This window comes from Aotus nancymaae, unplaced genomic scaffold (assembly GCF_030222135.1).
Source record: "Aotus nancymaae isolate 86718 unplaced genomic scaffold, 86718_ANA_hifiasm-v0.15.2.pri h1tg000092l, whole genome shotgun sequence".
Taxonomy (NCBI): domain Eukaryota; kingdom Metazoa; phylum Chordata; class Mammalia; order Primates; family Aotidae; genus Aotus; species Aotus nancymaae.
Window position 1 is genome coordinate 10,990,316 of NW_026988507.1, and position 17,141 is coordinate 11,007,456.

General features: G+C 41.3%; 1 protein-coding gene across 10 annotated transcripts in view; it reads right to left on the minus strand.

The window, feature by feature from the left end:
- Window positions 1-14,127, minus strand: part of LOC105710149 (low-density lipoprotein receptor-related protein 6-like) — a 123,342-nt gene extending 109,215 nt beyond the window's left edge. For 8 of the 10 annotated variants that reach the window (XR_010339958.1, XM_064369861.1, XM_064369855.1 and 5 more), the window contains exon 1: window positions 13,916-14,127. Coding sequence is in view for 7 of the 10 variants with exons in the window: in XM_064369861.1 (XP_064225931.1) it covers window positions 13,916-14,112 (197 nt within the window). In the remaining 3 variants the exon portion in view is untranslated. Of the gene's footprint in view, window positions 1-4,773; window positions 5,003-5,220; window positions 5,338-13,915 lie in introns of those variants that run through there. The other 2 variants (XR_010339960.1, XR_010339959.1) reach the window with 2 other exon arrangements.
- Window positions 14,128-17,141: the final 3,014 nt, after the last annotated feature.

Below are 17,141 nucleotides of genomic sequence, written 5' to 3' on the forward strand. Positions count from 1 at the left end.
AGTGATGAAAAGGACTTTTTTGTTTCTGAGACGGACTCTTGCTCTGTCACCCAGGCTGGAGTGCAGCGGTGCAATCTCTACTCACTGCAACCTCCGCGTTCTAGGTTCAAGCAATTCTCCTGCCTCAGCCTCCTGAGTAGCTAGGACTACAGGCATGTGCCACCATGCCCAGCTAATTTTTGTATTTTTAGTAGAGACAGGGTTTCAGCATGTTGGCTGACCTCGTGATCTGCCTGCCTCGGCCTCCCAAAGTGCTGGAATTGCAGACAGGAGCCACTGCACCTGGCTGAAAAGGAAATCCTATCTGTCATCATCAAAACCGGCTAAGTTTTTTTTTTTTTTTTTTGAGACAGAGTCTTGCTCTGTCACCCAGGCTGGAGTGCAGTGGTGCAATCTCAGCTCACCGCAACCTCTGTCTCCTGGGTTCAAGTGATTCTCCTGCCTCAGCCTCCCAAGTAGCTGGGACTACAGATACCCACTACAACGCAGGGCTAATTTTTATATTTTTAGTAGATGCAAGGCTTCACCATGTTGGCCAGGCTGGTCTCGAACTCCTAACCTCAAATGATCCACCCATCTCAGCCTCCCAACATGCTGGGATAACAGGCATGAACCACTGCACCTGGCCTGATTTTTTTTCTTCTTCTTTTTTGGAGACAGAGTTTCGCTTTGTCACCCAGGCTGTTGGGCACTGGCACGATCTCAGCTTAATACAACCTCCACCTCCCAAGTTCAAGTAATTCTCCTGCCTCAGCCTCCTGAGTAGCTGGTTTTACAGGCTCCCACCACCACACCCAGCTAAGTTTTTTGTATTTTTAGTAGAGACAGTGTTTTGCCATGTTGGCCAGGCTGGTGGTCTCAAACTGCTGACCTCAAGGGATTCACCCTCCTCAGCCTCCCAAAGTGCAGAGATTACAGGCATGAGCCACTGTGCCTAGCCAAAGCCAGCTAAGATTTGATGGGTTTATTTGTAAGATTTTTTAAAGTGCTTATCAAATATTATAGCCATGTATAGCTAGATTTTAGTTTTCTCTGTTAAAATGACCGTTTTTCTTCAGTTATTAGTCTGCTTTTAATAAACAGGTTATTGGCCAGGCACGGTGGCTCACACCTGTAATCCCAGCACTTTGGGAGTCCAAGGTGGGCAGATCATGAAGTCAAGAGATCAAGATCATCCTGGCCAACAAGGTGAAACCCTGTCTCTACTAAAAGTACAAAAAAATTAGCCAGGCATGGTGGCAGGCACCTGTAATCCCAGCTGCTCAGGAGGCTGAGGCAGGAGAATCGCTTCAACCTGGGAGGCAGAGGTTGAAGTGAGCCAAGATTACACCATTGCACTCCAACCTGGGCAACAGAACGAGACACTGTCTCAAAAAAATAAAAATAAAGAGGTGATTAAAGGTTTTCCTTTGCCTTCTGAATAATCTCCCTAGAAGGCAAAGACTCTGTGTCTTACCAGAATTTCCTGTGCTTGATGCTGACTTTATCATGTCCTTAATTACTTAAAACTGTATTCACACTCTTGAAAGGGTTAAGGTTCTTTACCATCACATTACTTCCTATGCATACTTTTTTCAATTTTTTTTTAAGAGACGGGGTCTCACTCTGTTGTCCAGGCAGGAGTGCAGTGGAACAATCATGGCTCACTGTAGTGGCACAATCATAGCTCATTGCAGTCTCAAACTCCGGGGCTCAAACAATCCTCCTGCCTCAGCCTCCTGAGTAGCTAGGACTAAAGGCATGTAATCTTACTCCCAGCTAATTTTTTAATTTTTGTAGAAATAGGATCCCATCATGTTGCCCAGACTGGTCTCAAACTCCTGGCCTCAAGCAATCCTCCCATCTTGGCCTCCCAAAGCACTGGGATTACAGGCATGGGCCACTGCACTGAACTAAAATCTTTGTTTTTTTTTTGTCACTTTTAGTTCAATATGTAGCCAAGTATTTTTTTCCATAGTGGTCCATGATCCCATTTAATCAAATGTTCAAACCTCCTAAATGATGCCTTTTGCACCAACAACTGTCTTTTAGATTTCCTAGAAAAATCACAATTTCCTTTACCTTGTAAAAGAGAGATGTCAAAAATAATAGTTTATTTGATCAAATGTTATGGATCATATGGAAAGCACTGTCAAAGCAAAAGAGGTTTACCCTCCCTAAGTTAAATTTGTATAGGTAAAATATTATTAATATGAATATTCTGAAGTTCTATGAAGGTATAAAGCTCCTAGAAATTCATCAATGCTCTCACTGTCCATGTCTATTAATCAGAGTTCTGGTGCTGCTTTGCCTGGTATTAGACAACAGTATTATGTCATCAGTCATAATTTCAGGGATTTTTTTTTTTCTTAACGTTAACTCGGTCATAATTTGACTTACTTAATTTGAATACAAGCCAGGTGCAGTGGCTCACGTCTGTAATCCCAGCACTGGGAGGCTGAGGTGGGCAGATCACAAGGTCAGGAGATTGAGACCATCCTGGTCAACATGGTGAAATCTGTCTCTACTAAAAATGCAAAAATTAGTTGGGTGTTGTGGCAGAAGCCCATAATCCCAGCTATTTGGGAGGCCAGAGAATCGCTTGAACCTGGGAGGCGGAGGTTGCAGTGAGCCAAGTTTGTGCCACTGCACACCAGCATGGCGACAGAGCGAGACTCCATCTCAAAAAATAAATAAATAAATAACTGAATATAGTATATTCTAGGTAGACTAATGGTTCTCAGTTAAGAATTCACATCACTTATGGAATGATATTATATAGAAGTTAAGGACCTTCTCCAGATTGCTAAGTCTTTTTCCTTGATAATCTTGATACATTCTTGATATACTCTATATATGCCTGAAATATTCATGGGACATTATGTGTTAGGATTATATGTCTTTAGATTTTTTTCCTCTGCAATGAATATATTCATCTATATTCATAAATGACACGTACTAGCCACTCTTCTTTAAAATAAGGTTAATTGGCTGGACGCAGTGGCGCACACCTGTAACCCCAGCACTTTGGGAGGTCAAGGCAGGCAGATGACCTGAGGTGAGGAGTTTGAGGCTAGCCTGGCCAACATGGCGAAACCCTGTCTCTACTGAAATTACAAAAATTAGCAGGGCATGGCACGTGCCTGCAATCCCAGCTACCTGGGAGGCTGAGGTAGAAGAATCACTGGAACCCAGGAGACAGAGGTTGCAGTGAGCCAAGTGTGCCAATAAACTCCAGTCTAGGTGACACAGCGAGCCTCTGTCTCAAAAAAAATAATAAGAAGAAAATAAAATAAGGTTAATTATTATGCTTATACATATGCTTTTGTCTAACACTTTTTTGGATTGATTTTATTTTGGCTTGCGTGCCACAAAAATCAACCTTCCTTGTCAATTTCATTATTTTTTATAACAAATTTTCATAAGATCTTTCACTTTTAAGATTATCAGTAATAGGTTAATCATCACCGTTTCAAGTCTTTTGTCATCTACAGATAGTTTTCTGCTTTACTCTGATGCATCCCTGAAAGCACTTGCAAATCAGCTATAGGCCAGAGTGCACTTGTCTTCAATAAAAAGGACTACAGGCAAGGCATGGTGGCTCAAAAAATACAAAATTAGTCAGGCGTGGTAGCGCGCACCTGCGGTCATAGCTACTAGGGAGGCTGAGATGGAAGAATGGCTTGAGCCCAGAAGGTCAAGACTGCAGAGAGCCAAGATTGTGCCACTGCACTCCAGCCTGGTGACAGAGTGAGATTCTGTCTCAAATAATAATAAGAAGAAGAATAAGAAAGAAAGAAAAGAAAAAAGAAAAATGACTATGCCAGGTAACCTCAACACAGGCTTCTGATGGCATCGCTCAAATAAACCTGAGACCACACCAGTGGACTGAGTCAGGATTTCCAAACAACTAGTAGAGAAATAGATGGGTTCATGAGACTGCTAACACAGAACCAGCAAAACAAGAATTAATTACATAGGACTAAATAAACTGATGAAGGATGATTATGGGTTTCATTTAAAATATTGCTGATGCTTTCGTGTCCTATTTTCTGAATATAAAGACCCCTTTCTCATTTTTCTGAAGCTATCTATAACTTGCAACAATGTAAGCAGACTATGCTTTTGTAAACCAAAATAAACACTTATTTTTTTTCTCCCCTGCTTACTCTCCAGAATTCAAAAACTCTTGAGTATTTTTATTTTCATGGCAATACAGTTATTTGCAAAGGTTCAATGAGTTGGCCTCCTAGCTGGAAACATTACTTAGGCAATCAAGGCTTTGACTGGAATGCCACATTTATGTTCATTTAGTCAGATATGACCAGACATTTTTAAGTAACACAGTTGACTTTATAAACCAATGCTTACAGTCCTCTTAGGAAAACTGGCCTGGTTACTGGTTTACAGCGTTCCTACCCTGGCAAGTGAATTACGCAAGTTCACTTCCTGGGAGGCTCAAAAGTCCTAGAATCTTTTGGGAACTTCAAGACTGGAATTCACCCAAATTTATAGGTATTGCAAGTGAAACCTGATGGTCAGTTCTTGACTTACCTGAAGAGACAATTTAAACTCCAATCAGGTTCCTCAAAAAAACTTCCAGCAAGGCAATATTAAAAGACTTATTATATGATAAAGTACTATTATTGCTACGCCTATGTAAATATAAATAATCAGGCCAAATCTAATGAGATCAACTTCTCCATGACTCTTATTCCATTGTCAACAGTAACTGATTTTGTTTTAACCAACAGAAGGACTGACCAGTGCTCATCCCAACTGCCCATTACTTACTCATTGACTTGGCTTGAATAAACTTTAGTCAGGATTCGCTTCTCCCCACAAATCCCTAAACTTTGGCTTGCCCTAAGCTTATGAAAGTAGATGCACAACTTCTTCCATCATTCTGACCATCAGCTGACTGCAGGAAAAAAAATGCTTTCCAGTTAAATAGTCCTGATCATGCAATCTGCTCTCCCCTACCTATTTGGCCCCACTCCCACAAAGTTCCCGGAAGCCCTGCTTACTTCTCCTATTAACAAAAGAAAAGCCTTTTTTGGTTTGATTTTGAAATGTGTTGCAGATCCTGTGGTAAGCACATCCTTCTATTGCAAAAATTCTCATGCCCATAATCCAAGGCGGGCAGATCACTTGAGGGGAGTTCAAGACGAACATGACCAACACGGCCTAAACCCTGTCTCTACTAAAAATACAAAAATTAGCCAGCATGGTAGCACATACCTGTAGTCCAAGCTACTCAGGAGGATGAGGCACGAGAATCATTTGAACCCAGGAGGTGGAGGTTGCAAGTGAGCAGAGACTGTGCCACTGCACTCTTGCATGGATGATGAAGCAAGACTATTTCAAAAAAAAAAAAAAAAAAAGGTATTTTTTAATATATATTTCAGAAACTTCAAAAGCTGAGATTTCAGAAATAATTTCTCAAGGTAAAGACTCCAATAATCAAACCCACACTCATTTAAAATGATTTAATATATCCATACAATGGAATATTATTCAGCCATTAAAAGGAATGAGTACTGACATATGCAACAACATGAACAAACCTTGAAAGTGTGCTAAGTGAAAGACGCTAGACACGAAAGGCCACATATTTTATTCCATTTATATGAAATACCCAGAGTATATAATCAGGTAAATCCATAGAGACAGAAAGTAAATTCATGGTTACAGGAGGATGAGAGAAGGGAGAAATAGGAAGTGTATGGGTTTTGAGGGAGCTAGGGGGAGGGGCGGGTAATAATCGTTCTGGAATGAAATAGTGGTGATGTTGTACAACCCTGTGAGTATACCAAAAGCCACTGAATTAGACCCTGTAAAATGGAGATTTTTTTACTGTATGTGAATTATATCTCCAAAAAACTTTGTTTAAAAAAACATTTGATAGAAGGGGCTTAATGAAAAAAAAAAGAAAAGAAAGAAAAAAGTACTTGAGGCTAGGCATGGGGGTTAATGCCTGTAATCCCAGCACTTTGGGAAACCAAGGTGGGAGGATCACTTGAGCCCAGGAATTCGAGACCAGTCTGAGCAACATAGTGAGACCCTCTCTACAAAAAAAAATTAAAAATGAGCCAGGTGTGGTCGCACGTGCCTATAGTCCCAGCTACTCAGGAAGCTGAGACAGAAGTATCGCCTGAGCCCAGAAGGTCAAGGCTGCAGTGAGCTGTGATAGCATCACACCACACTCCAGCCTAGTTAACACAGTAAGACCCTGTCTCAAAAAAAAAAACTAACTATATTAATTATTAATGCAATAGCTATATCGTAAAATCAGAAAAATTACATAATCCACACTTCGAATTCAATCTCAGATATGAACATGCTGGTTTTTTTAGTAGTCTACTTAACATATCTGATCCATGCTGAGAAATCTTTATTTATTTATTTATTTATTGCAGTGGCACAATCATGGCTCACTGAAGCCTTGAATTCCTAGGCTCAAATGATCCTCCTGCCTCAGCCTCCGAAGCAGCTGGAACTACAGGCATGTGCCACTGTGACCAGCTAATTTTTAAATTTTTTTTACAGAGATGAAGGTCTTGTTATGTTGCCTAGGCTGGACTTGAACTCCTGACTTCAAGTGATCCTCTCCCCTTGGCCTCCCAAACTGATGGGATTACAGATGCAAGCCATCATGACCCAACCTAAGAAATCTTTGTAATAGTTACAAATTCATAATTTAACTATATCTAATGAATGACTGAGACAAAACACAAAATGACGTTCCAAATAAACGTCATAAAAATTCACATCTTTTTGTATTACTTTAAATGTAAAATTTACAGTGCTCAATATGTGTAAACCTCTGGTATGTGGTGGCATATAAAAGGGAAAAACATCTATTATTGAGAAACTTTTCATCAAAGAGCTATTTCTGCATTAGCATAAATCTAGGGTTACATTTAGACAAAGACACTTGTCTTTATTTGTATTATAAAGACAAGATAATGTGTAGCTAAGAATTCATGGTAATAAAGTTCACTTGTCACCTCTCAGACTTGCAAAATATAGTATCTTTAAACTGGATGTATGAATAATATGAATATATAGTACTTAAATTATACCTACCAATAAAGCTAGTCAATAATGAGGAAGACTCCTATCCCTGTAATCCTTTACTTGTAGTTTGGGTCTAGTAGTGATAAAACAATGACTAAAACCATTAGAGAAAACGGCTTCCTGGTCACACGTACATAATTTGATAAAGGTGGGTTTTCAATATTTGGGTGACTATTTTCCGGGGGAAAAAATGAAGGCCATGTGCAGCAGCTCATGCCTATAATCTCAGCACTTTGGGAGGCCAAAGCAGGTGGATCACCTAAGGTCAGGAGTTCAAGACCAGCCTGGCCAACATGGTGAAATCTCATCTCTACTAAAAATACAAAACTTAGCTGCGCATGGTAGCAGGTGCCTATAATCCCAGCTACTGGAGAGGCTGAGGCAGGAGAATCGCTTGAACCCAGGAAGCAGAGGTTGCAGTAAACCAAGATCATGCCACTGCACTCCAGCCTGGGTGACAGAGCAAGACTCCATCTCAAAAAAAAAAAAAAGAAGACTACTGCTGGTCATGTTATTTTTATTGAGAATCTCATCAATAACTTTAGGCCTGCTGTTAATTAATAACTTAATTAATTTAGGGTTTTTTTGCCTAAAAATATAATTTCATTTTGCATCTCCAGTCTCCTCCTGAAATTAGGTCCAAAATATTTAAGCACTTATACATGGCCTTTCCAAGTAAATCACAGAAACTAAAACAAGTTATGTTACCACTAAAAAGATCACAGCATCAAGGTAACAATAATTTTCACCAAAGAATCCAAGCACATTTTAATATCTTCTAGCCTCACATCCGAACAGCTTGAACCTTTTGTGAGAATACTCACTCCCATAAATAACACAAAGAGCTTGAGAAACAAAAGGATAGGTTAATAATACCAAATAACCCTGTTTCCTTGTATTTATGTACTGACAAATCGTTTTCGCTTTTTTGTTCGTTTGTTTTTGAGACAGTCTTGCTCTGTCGCCAGACAGGAGTGCAGTGGCATAACCTTGGCTCACTGCAACCTCCGCCTCCCGGGTTGAAGCGATTCTCCTGCTTCAGTCTCCCGAGTAGCTGGGACCACAGGTGTGTACCACCACACATGGCTAATTTTTTATATTTTAGTAGAGTCAGGGTTCCACCATGTTGGCCTGGATGCTCTCAATTTCCTGACCTCATGATCTGCCCAGCTTGGCTTCCCAAAGTGCTGGGATTACAGGCGTGAGCCACCGAGCCCAGCTGAAAAATTGTGTTTTAAGATAAATAATTTTAAGAGCAAACAGCCTGTTTTTAGGTTGCCTGGTTGTATATTTGACTAAATTTCAACGTTATTCATATAAAATAGTGTTTTATTCATTGAAGTGAGGCTTACTTTACAGAAGATAAACACCCTTATACAACATGTAAAGCAGAAATTCAGTATAGAGAGCATCAACCCACCTTGCATAAAGAAATCTACCAACCGAATTATTGCAAACAAATAATGCAATTTTGCAATTAGATGTTTTGATGAAATTATTTTGCCCATACTTAACCCTTTAATAAGTAAATAAGTATCACAATCATGAACTATTCTCAAGCTTATTTATAAACATCATCACCTAAAATAGAGTTAAGGTTGCAATCCTTTAGAAAATAAATATAGCAAGTAATTGCCATTCTGTTTTATATCAAATAAAACTGAAACTGTCACAAGTAAAAGTCTTTCATGGAGTTTTTATTTCAGTTGCAGAAGAATCAAAAAAATTCCAAAACCACTGGCCTAAAACTATCAACTGCCAAAAACAGCGCCCAGGACATAGCAGACACTTAAAATGTTTTACCAGTCTTTCCAGGACATTGTTTCTTTTAATTTGGCCATGTTAATAATAGCCACCATTTATTCAATGTCTACTATTGACTGTACACTATACTATCCCTTCACAAACATTTCATGAGTTCTCACAGAGAAGTCTTGTAAGTTATATCCCCACCTAACAGGAGAGGAAATTAAGGCTAAGTAACTTGTTCAAAGGAACACAGATTGGCAGATGAGTTTAACTTGGCCTGTGTGACAACAAGCCATGCCTTTCTGCTATAATACCTTCTATATAATCTTCTCTAAGTATAAACTTTCAGCAGAATTTCTATGATGAAAATGATCTTTCTCAGAGTAGTAACCCATGGCCTAAATAGCACTAAAACGTTGTTTTTCCAATATGTTTAAAATATTTAAACAAAAAATATACGTTCTCATAAAATATTTTCCATTAATATATCCCTTCCCAGAATCTCCTTTGATATTTAAAACAGCCCTTTCTGACAGCCAAAGCATATATAAGGACACAGTAGTTCGGTCCAGCAAATGCAAAAACCTCCAATTAAAGCAAAGGAAAAAAATCTCTTAAAAATGGAACCAAAGGAAATCACTATTAGCCCTTCTGATAACAACGAGCTAAAACCTTAAAATTTAATAACCAGACAAATTATTATCTAGCCAAATGGGCAAACCTGAAGCTAGGTAAGTAAATAGGGATGAAAATATCAAGCTATATGAAATTGTCATCAAATATCAATGTAATACCTGGCAAGTTTGGAAAATAAAAGATTAAAGTTAAAACCGGTCTCTTTACCTCAGGACTTTCCAGAACCCTTAATGTGTTAACATGAATTCTAATCTCCAAATAAAATGCACAAACATTATTCAAGGTTACACAGCTAGCTAATGGAAAATTTAGAACCATAACTTAATTCTTCTGATTCCCACTCCAAAATTTGTTCTACTTCCCCAAGACTTGATAATATCTGATCTTAAAGGAAGAAACTTTGCAAGCATCACTTCTACAGAAATACAAGATGGGAAACATTAGTGGATTGTTCCAACTGAAATATTTACCACCACCCCGCTAAAACGAAAAAAAAAGTAGCAAATAATTTTTACATAAATAGTCTCTTCAAAAAAAGCTAAGAAGGCCAGGAGCAGTGGTCACGCCAGCCTGACCAACATGGTGAAATCCCTTCTCTACTAAAAATATAAAAATTAACTGGCGTGGTTGTGTGGTACCAGCTCCTCAGGAGGCTGAGGCAGGAGAATCACTTGAACCCAGGAGGCAGAGGTTGCAGTGAGCTGAGATTGTGCCATTGCACTCCAGCCTGGGAGACAGGGCAAGACACCGTCTCAAAAAAAAAAAAAAATTAGTCGGGCATGGCGGCAGGCGTCTGTAGTCCCAGCTACTTAGGAGGCTGAGACAGGAGAACTGCTTGAACCCAGGAGACGGAGATTGCAGTGAGCCGAGATCACGTCACTGCACTTCAGCCTTAGAGGCAGAGAAAGACTCCATCTCAAAAAAAAGAAAAAAAAAAGCTAAGAAATAGTATTTCACAGATTATACAAACCAATGGTATTCCAAAACCTGTATTCTTATCAAAAATACTTCCTGTAGAAAACCAGATATTATTTTTTCTAATCAGTACATGACGGAACTAAGAGAATGGTAAGGATGGCAACCTAAACTGTGAGGCTCATCAGATTATGGACCACATTTGTTTTACTCACCACCAGTACCAGAAGCTGATATACAGATGGTATTCCATACATATTTGTTAACAGAATGAATAACTCCCTGCCCCATCTTTAATTAACTTATCTTTATTAAATTACAATATCTCTGAATCTTGAGTTTCCCCACTTACAAATGAAGTGGTGAGACTCAAATAATCAAGATCCCTTTCATTTTTAAGAATGTGTGAATCTGCACCTGTAATCCCAGAACTTTGGGAGGCAGAGGTGGGAGGATCGCTTGAGCCCAGTTCAAGACCATCCTGGGCAACATAGTGAGACCCTGGCTCTATAAAAATTTAAAAATTAGCTGGATGTTATAGTACACAACTGTGGTCCCAGCTACTTGGGAAGCTAAGGTGGGAGGATCATCTGAGCCCAGGAGGCCCAGGCTGCAGTGAGCAATGATCATGCCACTGCACTCCAGCCTAAGCAACACAGCAAGACCCTATCAAAATAAAAAAGAGTTTATGAATCTGGCCAAGCATGGTGGCTCGCACCTGTAATCCCAGTACTTTGAGAGGATCACTTGAGGCCAGGAGTTGGAGACCAGCCTGGCCAAATATTAAGACACCCTCACATCACCCCCATATCTACAAAAACTTTGGGGCATAATGGCAGGTGCCTATAGTTCAGAGCTTTGGGAGGATGAAGCAGGAGGATCACTTAAGCACAAGACTTTTGAGGCTGCAATGAGCTGTGATCACACCACTGCACCCCAGCCTGAGTGAAGCAAAACCTTGTCTCTTTAAAAAAAAAAAAAGTGTGAATGTTATATAAATTAAATCTCAAATCCTGAAAGCATTTAAAGATATGTCCCTGAACAAGCAAAAAGTATAACAAAAGTAACATTAGCAAGGTACTTTATATTATTTCATTTAAAATACCCAGTAACCCTGTAAACTAGTCAAGTATCATTATCGACATTTTACCAGTAAAGAAACTGAGACCTAGAGAAGTGGACTAGACCAGAACCACAAAGTTATGAAGTTGTGACGCTTGAGCTTTAAATCCAAGATTTTAGTGTTGAAATTCCCAAATCTTTCCTTTATATCTTGTCACATCATGACAGAGATAAGGAGGAAGCACTAACAGTATTGCCTGGCTTTCAGCTATTGATTCAGCAGGGCTACGGGACAGAGAGTCTCCCCCAAACTCTCAGATACCCCACATCACACCAACCCAATGTTAAAGATCCAATTATTTGTGGGTAAAAAATGATCTAAATGCAACAAATCAATCAGATTTTTCTCTTTAGAGCCCAAGGTTGACTAAACACCATTACTATAACAGAGGATGACATTCTCAAAGAATGAATTCTAAGTTATAAACAAAAATCTTCTACATCAAAAGACAGTTTTACTTCAAATTACATGTAGTCACAGCTAAGTACAGTACTGTTACATATTAATAGACCACCTTACACCATTATTTTGCCACATTTAAAACAGGAGCTCCACTTCTGAAAACTCTGCTAAAGGAAATAAGACAATTTCAACTATTACCTCTTCCAGGTCTTGTTACATAATGTCATATTTCAAAACATATCACTACAAGTGCAACCTATGTAAATTCCAATAATGAACAAACCCAGCTCTGGTCTCAAAGCTGGTGTTAAAACAAACAAACAGCATTTACATCACATACTTCTTCTCCAAGAAATACAACTAGGCAACCAGAAACATCCCAAGTTAGAAAGTTAGAAGTTTCCCCACGACTCTAACCAATCAGCTGGTTCTCTTATTTGTCGACCCTATTAACCTTGTCTTAAAATATATACATATTCTTATGTCAAATATAGTTGTTTCTAACAGCTATAGCAAAACCCCTTTCAATAGAGTATAACATAATAAAGTAAGTGTATACTTATTAAACCTCTCCAGTACATAACACTCCATTGAATTTTCTGCCACAAAAATCTAATGAGCACTACCTTTTCTGGGGTTTACATGTGGGGAAAATTTGTAATATGCTTAGAGTATCAAGTATAATAGAACATGCAAACACAATGCTGCACTACTACAGAGTAACTGAAGAACATATTTCTCCTTCTCAAAAAAAAGTCAATCATTCTCATCCAAAATACATGTACACAGTACACACAAAAATATACACCTGTCATACATTATTAGTTACTATCGCGTTCTGTAAACTTAGTCTGTTTTGGAGGACTTAACAAAAGTTTAGCTTGTTAATACCTAAAAATCTCCAGACCAGCGGTCCCACACCTGAAAAGAACTTATCATGAACGCCAGTGAGAATTTTAACAAACCAAAACTACAAGCCACTGCATGAAGCAGTACTTAGATTCCTCTGCTGGTAAATGCTCCACAGCATCACAGCCATCTCAAGTTCAACACTAAGTAGTTTGAGAAGAGCTTCCGACGGGCCGGTCAAAAATCTTTGCGAACTGTCACAAAACAAAAGTCACAAAACATGTGCCAGCTTTGCAGCCAATTCAAAACATCCTAGTACCATCGAATTCCGGCGATTCCCAGAGCAAATTATCTAGAATAGCCTATGCAATTTACCAAAATGCCAAGCAGTCCCCAGGAGTGTAGAGCAAATGATCATTTTGGTCCCAGGACCGGCTCCTCTTCACACGAGGATGAATTTCCTACTTAGTGCCAACTGTACACTTGCATACTCCGAAAATAGGGGCAAGCCGTGAACACCAGAGGTTACAAGGGCAGTGTTTCTATTTTATTATGGGCTGAAGCTCAGAAGGTTCCCAATGCTGAAACGCTCGACCTATAACCCAAAAGTCACTTTCCAACTGCAATCTCACCCAGGATCATTATATCCCAAACGGAAGCCAATTATTACCTGTAACAAGGCCTGGAAAAAACAGAGGACTTTAAAAGTTCACCTAACAAACACCGAAATGGGGTGGGGGGTGGTGGATGGGGGGAGGACTTCGAGAGAGAAGGCCAACCTTAAAGCATCTCGGGCTCAAACATTTTAAAAGCCAAAATACGTACAAAGACCCCAGGCAGAGAGATGCACACAGACACTCAGTCGTCCCGACAGAATGGGGTGCCAGGTGTTCCGTAAGACCAGCCGTCGGGATCGAGGCTCCGATGTGTCCCGGGAAGGTCTGGGAAGCCAGGCCAGGTCCGCCTTGTGGCCGGGCGGTGCGCGCAGCCCCTGCTCCCGGGCCCCTTTCTCTCTCCCCCTCCCCACGACCAGGCCTCTCCCGGCTCCTCTCCCCTTCTCCCTCCCTCTGTACCTCCCCTCCCCTCCCCCCCCCGTCCCTCCCCTCCCCTCCCCCCCAGACACACAAAACAAGGCCACCTCCCCCCGAACCCCACTAACTTTCCAGTGCCCCCTCTTCCCACCTCTCAGGAGCACACAGAAGCTGCAGGCCAGGAGGCTCCTCAGGACGGCCCCCATCTTCCCTTCTCGCGTTCTCTTCTCTCACCGGCGAGGGGCAGCAAAAAGACGGGGAGGCGAGGAGCCGGGGCGGCCGCCGCAGCGGCAGGACTGCACGCTCATGCTTCCCAGCTTCCCAGCGAGAGAAGAAAGAAGGGCACATCAAGGCTCCGCGCGCGCCGCCGCCGCCCTCTCTACCGCGTCGCTCGGCCCCAGGCTCGCGCGACTCCCGCGTCTGCTTCCATCCCGCCGCCTCCTCCCCCGGCGCCCCGCTTTCCCCGCGCAGCTCCTCATTCAGCCTCTGACTTGCGCAGCGACGCAGGGATTCGGGCCTCCTAGGGTCGAAGCAAAGACGTGTCCCTGTGCACGGCGAGCCCCGGCGCTGCCCGCTGTACGGCTGGGGAAAGGAGTCGGCAGGTGCACCGTGCACGGCCTCTGCGTAAGACCCCGGGAGAGGTGCTGGGCTAGCAGAGGCGAGCCAGCGAGGGAAGGCCTCCTCCCGGCGGCGCATTCCAGCGGGATTCTCTCCCGGACCGGCCGCCTCGGCCCTCCCCGCGGAGGGCGTGAGGCGGTAACGAACGTTGGAGCCGGTAACGAACAACATTGGAGCCGGTAACGAACAACATTGGAGCCGGCAACGAACATTGGAGCAGGCGTGGTCGGGACTACTTTCTGCGACTCGGCCAGGCAGCCGTCTGCCCCGTGTTTGTGCGGCCGCCGTCGGCAGGGTCAGGTTGCGCGCTGGGCTCGCGACCCCAGCCACCTGTGACGGCCCCTCCGCGGTGCACGCGAGGGGAGCCCCGGCGGATCCCGTTGCGGCAAGATCAGCTCCGTCTTCAGGGTTGGAAACCGGTTTCAGCATCCACTTTTTTGGGGTGGAGGAGTTCTTGAACGCTGGTTACATTGGCTTTCAACGTGGATCTGTTGAAGGATGTTAAAACGCCAATTCAAAACTGAGATTGTTATTTCTCTCCTGCCTTCCCAGAAGTACAAACTGCCCCCAGAATTAAGCCCGACAAAAATTATCTGGGTGTGGTGGCATATACCTGTAGTCCCAGGGAGGCTGAGGCAGAAGAATTGCTTGAACCCAGGAGGCAGAGGTTGCAATGAGCTGAGATCTCACCACTGCACACCAGCCTGGGCGACAGAGCGAGACTCCATCTCTAAATAAATAAATGATGTGGCTGAACATTGAAGTATTGGCAGCAACACAGAGCTAATTTGCAAAGACCTCATAATACTCTTTTTTTCCTCTAGGAGTTTAAGAAATAAAATGTCCAGTCCATACTGCTCTGTGGAAGTTGCCTCTAATGTTTACCTATAGGTTTCTAAATAATATACTTTTATTTCTTCATTTACGGATTTTAATCACTGACTTGCTTTTGTGGTAGTTGAGGATTTAAGCTCTTACTGCACCTCACTGTCATTTCTTTCTCCTAGTTTTCCATATAATTGTATTATATTTTAAATTACAATGTTCCTATTTTTATGATAATAAATATTGCTCACTAATAACTTACTGTACTATGATCACATTTTCATTTCTCTTACAATATTCTCCTTCGACAAGTTAGGGGAAATAGCATGTGTTATTTATTTGCTTAGTTTTCTATTTATTTAGTTTCCCATTAACTTCTTTTCTTTTCTTTTCAAGGCAGAGTCTCACTGTGTTGCCCAGGCTGGACTTGAACTCCTAGTCCCAAGTGATCCTTCTGCTATAGCCTCCAGAGTAGCTGGGATTACAGATACATACCACTGTGCCCAGCTGTATTTGTTTTGTTTAAAATGCTCCACCAAATCTTTAAACATTGATGAACTTTTTTGCAAATGCTTAAGCACAAAAAATAACCTCTCATCCTCACTTTTTGACTCCAGTGCAGAACTGTTTTCTGTAGTTGTCTGCTTGATGCTCTCATCTAGACTGCTCTGTAGCTTGGTGCAGAGTTCTCCAACTCAGTACAATTGACCCGTAAGCAGTGGGGGGTGGGGGCGTTGGGGGTTAGGGGAACAGACTCCCTATGTCGTAAAAAATCCACAAATAACTTCTGACTCCCTGAAAACTTAATTACTAATAACCTATTGTTGACCAGAAGACTTACAGTGAACATAAACAGTAAATTAACACAAGTTTATGTTATAGGTATTATATACTATACTCTTAGAAAAAAGTACGCTAGAGAAAAGAAAATATTAAGAATATCATAAGGAAGAGAAAATGTTTACTCTTCATTAAGTGGAAGTGGATTATCATAAAGGTCTTCATCCTTGTCCTCTGTGTAGGCTGAGGAAGAGGAAGGGGGGGAGTTGGTCTCACTGTCTCAGGGGTGGCAGAGGTGGAAGAAAACCCTCATATAAATTCAAGGGTCAACTGCACTTTTCACATCCATAAAAGGTTTTGTATCTTTGCCCTGAATTCTGTGTCTTCACCTTTCTTTACTTATTACCTCATTTTGTTGAAGCAAACATCTTTGGAGCTTCCTAGAAAAGTGTGTATGGCAGTGTGCTTTTTTGTTTTTTTAGTTCCTGAATGTTTGAAAATGCATCTTTTTTGTATGCTCACACTTACCCTTTATCTAGGTTGAGTTCTGTGTTGGGAAGGGGGCTCTTGGAATTATGAAAGTATTGTCCCTGCTGTCTTCTATTGTTTAATGTTGCTGTTAGCCATCCAGTGTCATTCTAATGCCTGTTTCTTTGCATATGACTCCCTATTCCCCCAGCCCTGCTTATAGTTTTTGGGTCTTTCACCTTGTTCTGAAATTTCAGAGGGTGTGTTTGTATGGGTCTCTGTCTGTCAAAGAAGTAGACAGTGGGGATTTCAATACGAGCACTTACATCTTTTAGCCCTGAAAAATTTATCTTTATTTTGTTTTTGATAACTTTTGCCTTTGATTTTTTAAAAAATATTTTGGAACTCTTATTAAGATTTAACCCCTCATGGTGTAATTTTCTAATTTTCCTTATTTTTTGCTCCGATTTTTCAGTGATTATCTTGATCATGTATCTCAATCTTTCTACTGAAATCCTTGCCATTGTTCTTAAAAGTGCTTTTTTTCCCATTCATTTCTATTCTGGTTTCATGGGCATGATATATTTTCTTACTTTTCCAAGGACAGTTATTATAGGCTTTCTCTTTCTCTCTCTCTGTCTCTCTCTCTCTCTCTGTCTGTCTCTCTCACTCTCCACCCCCCCCCA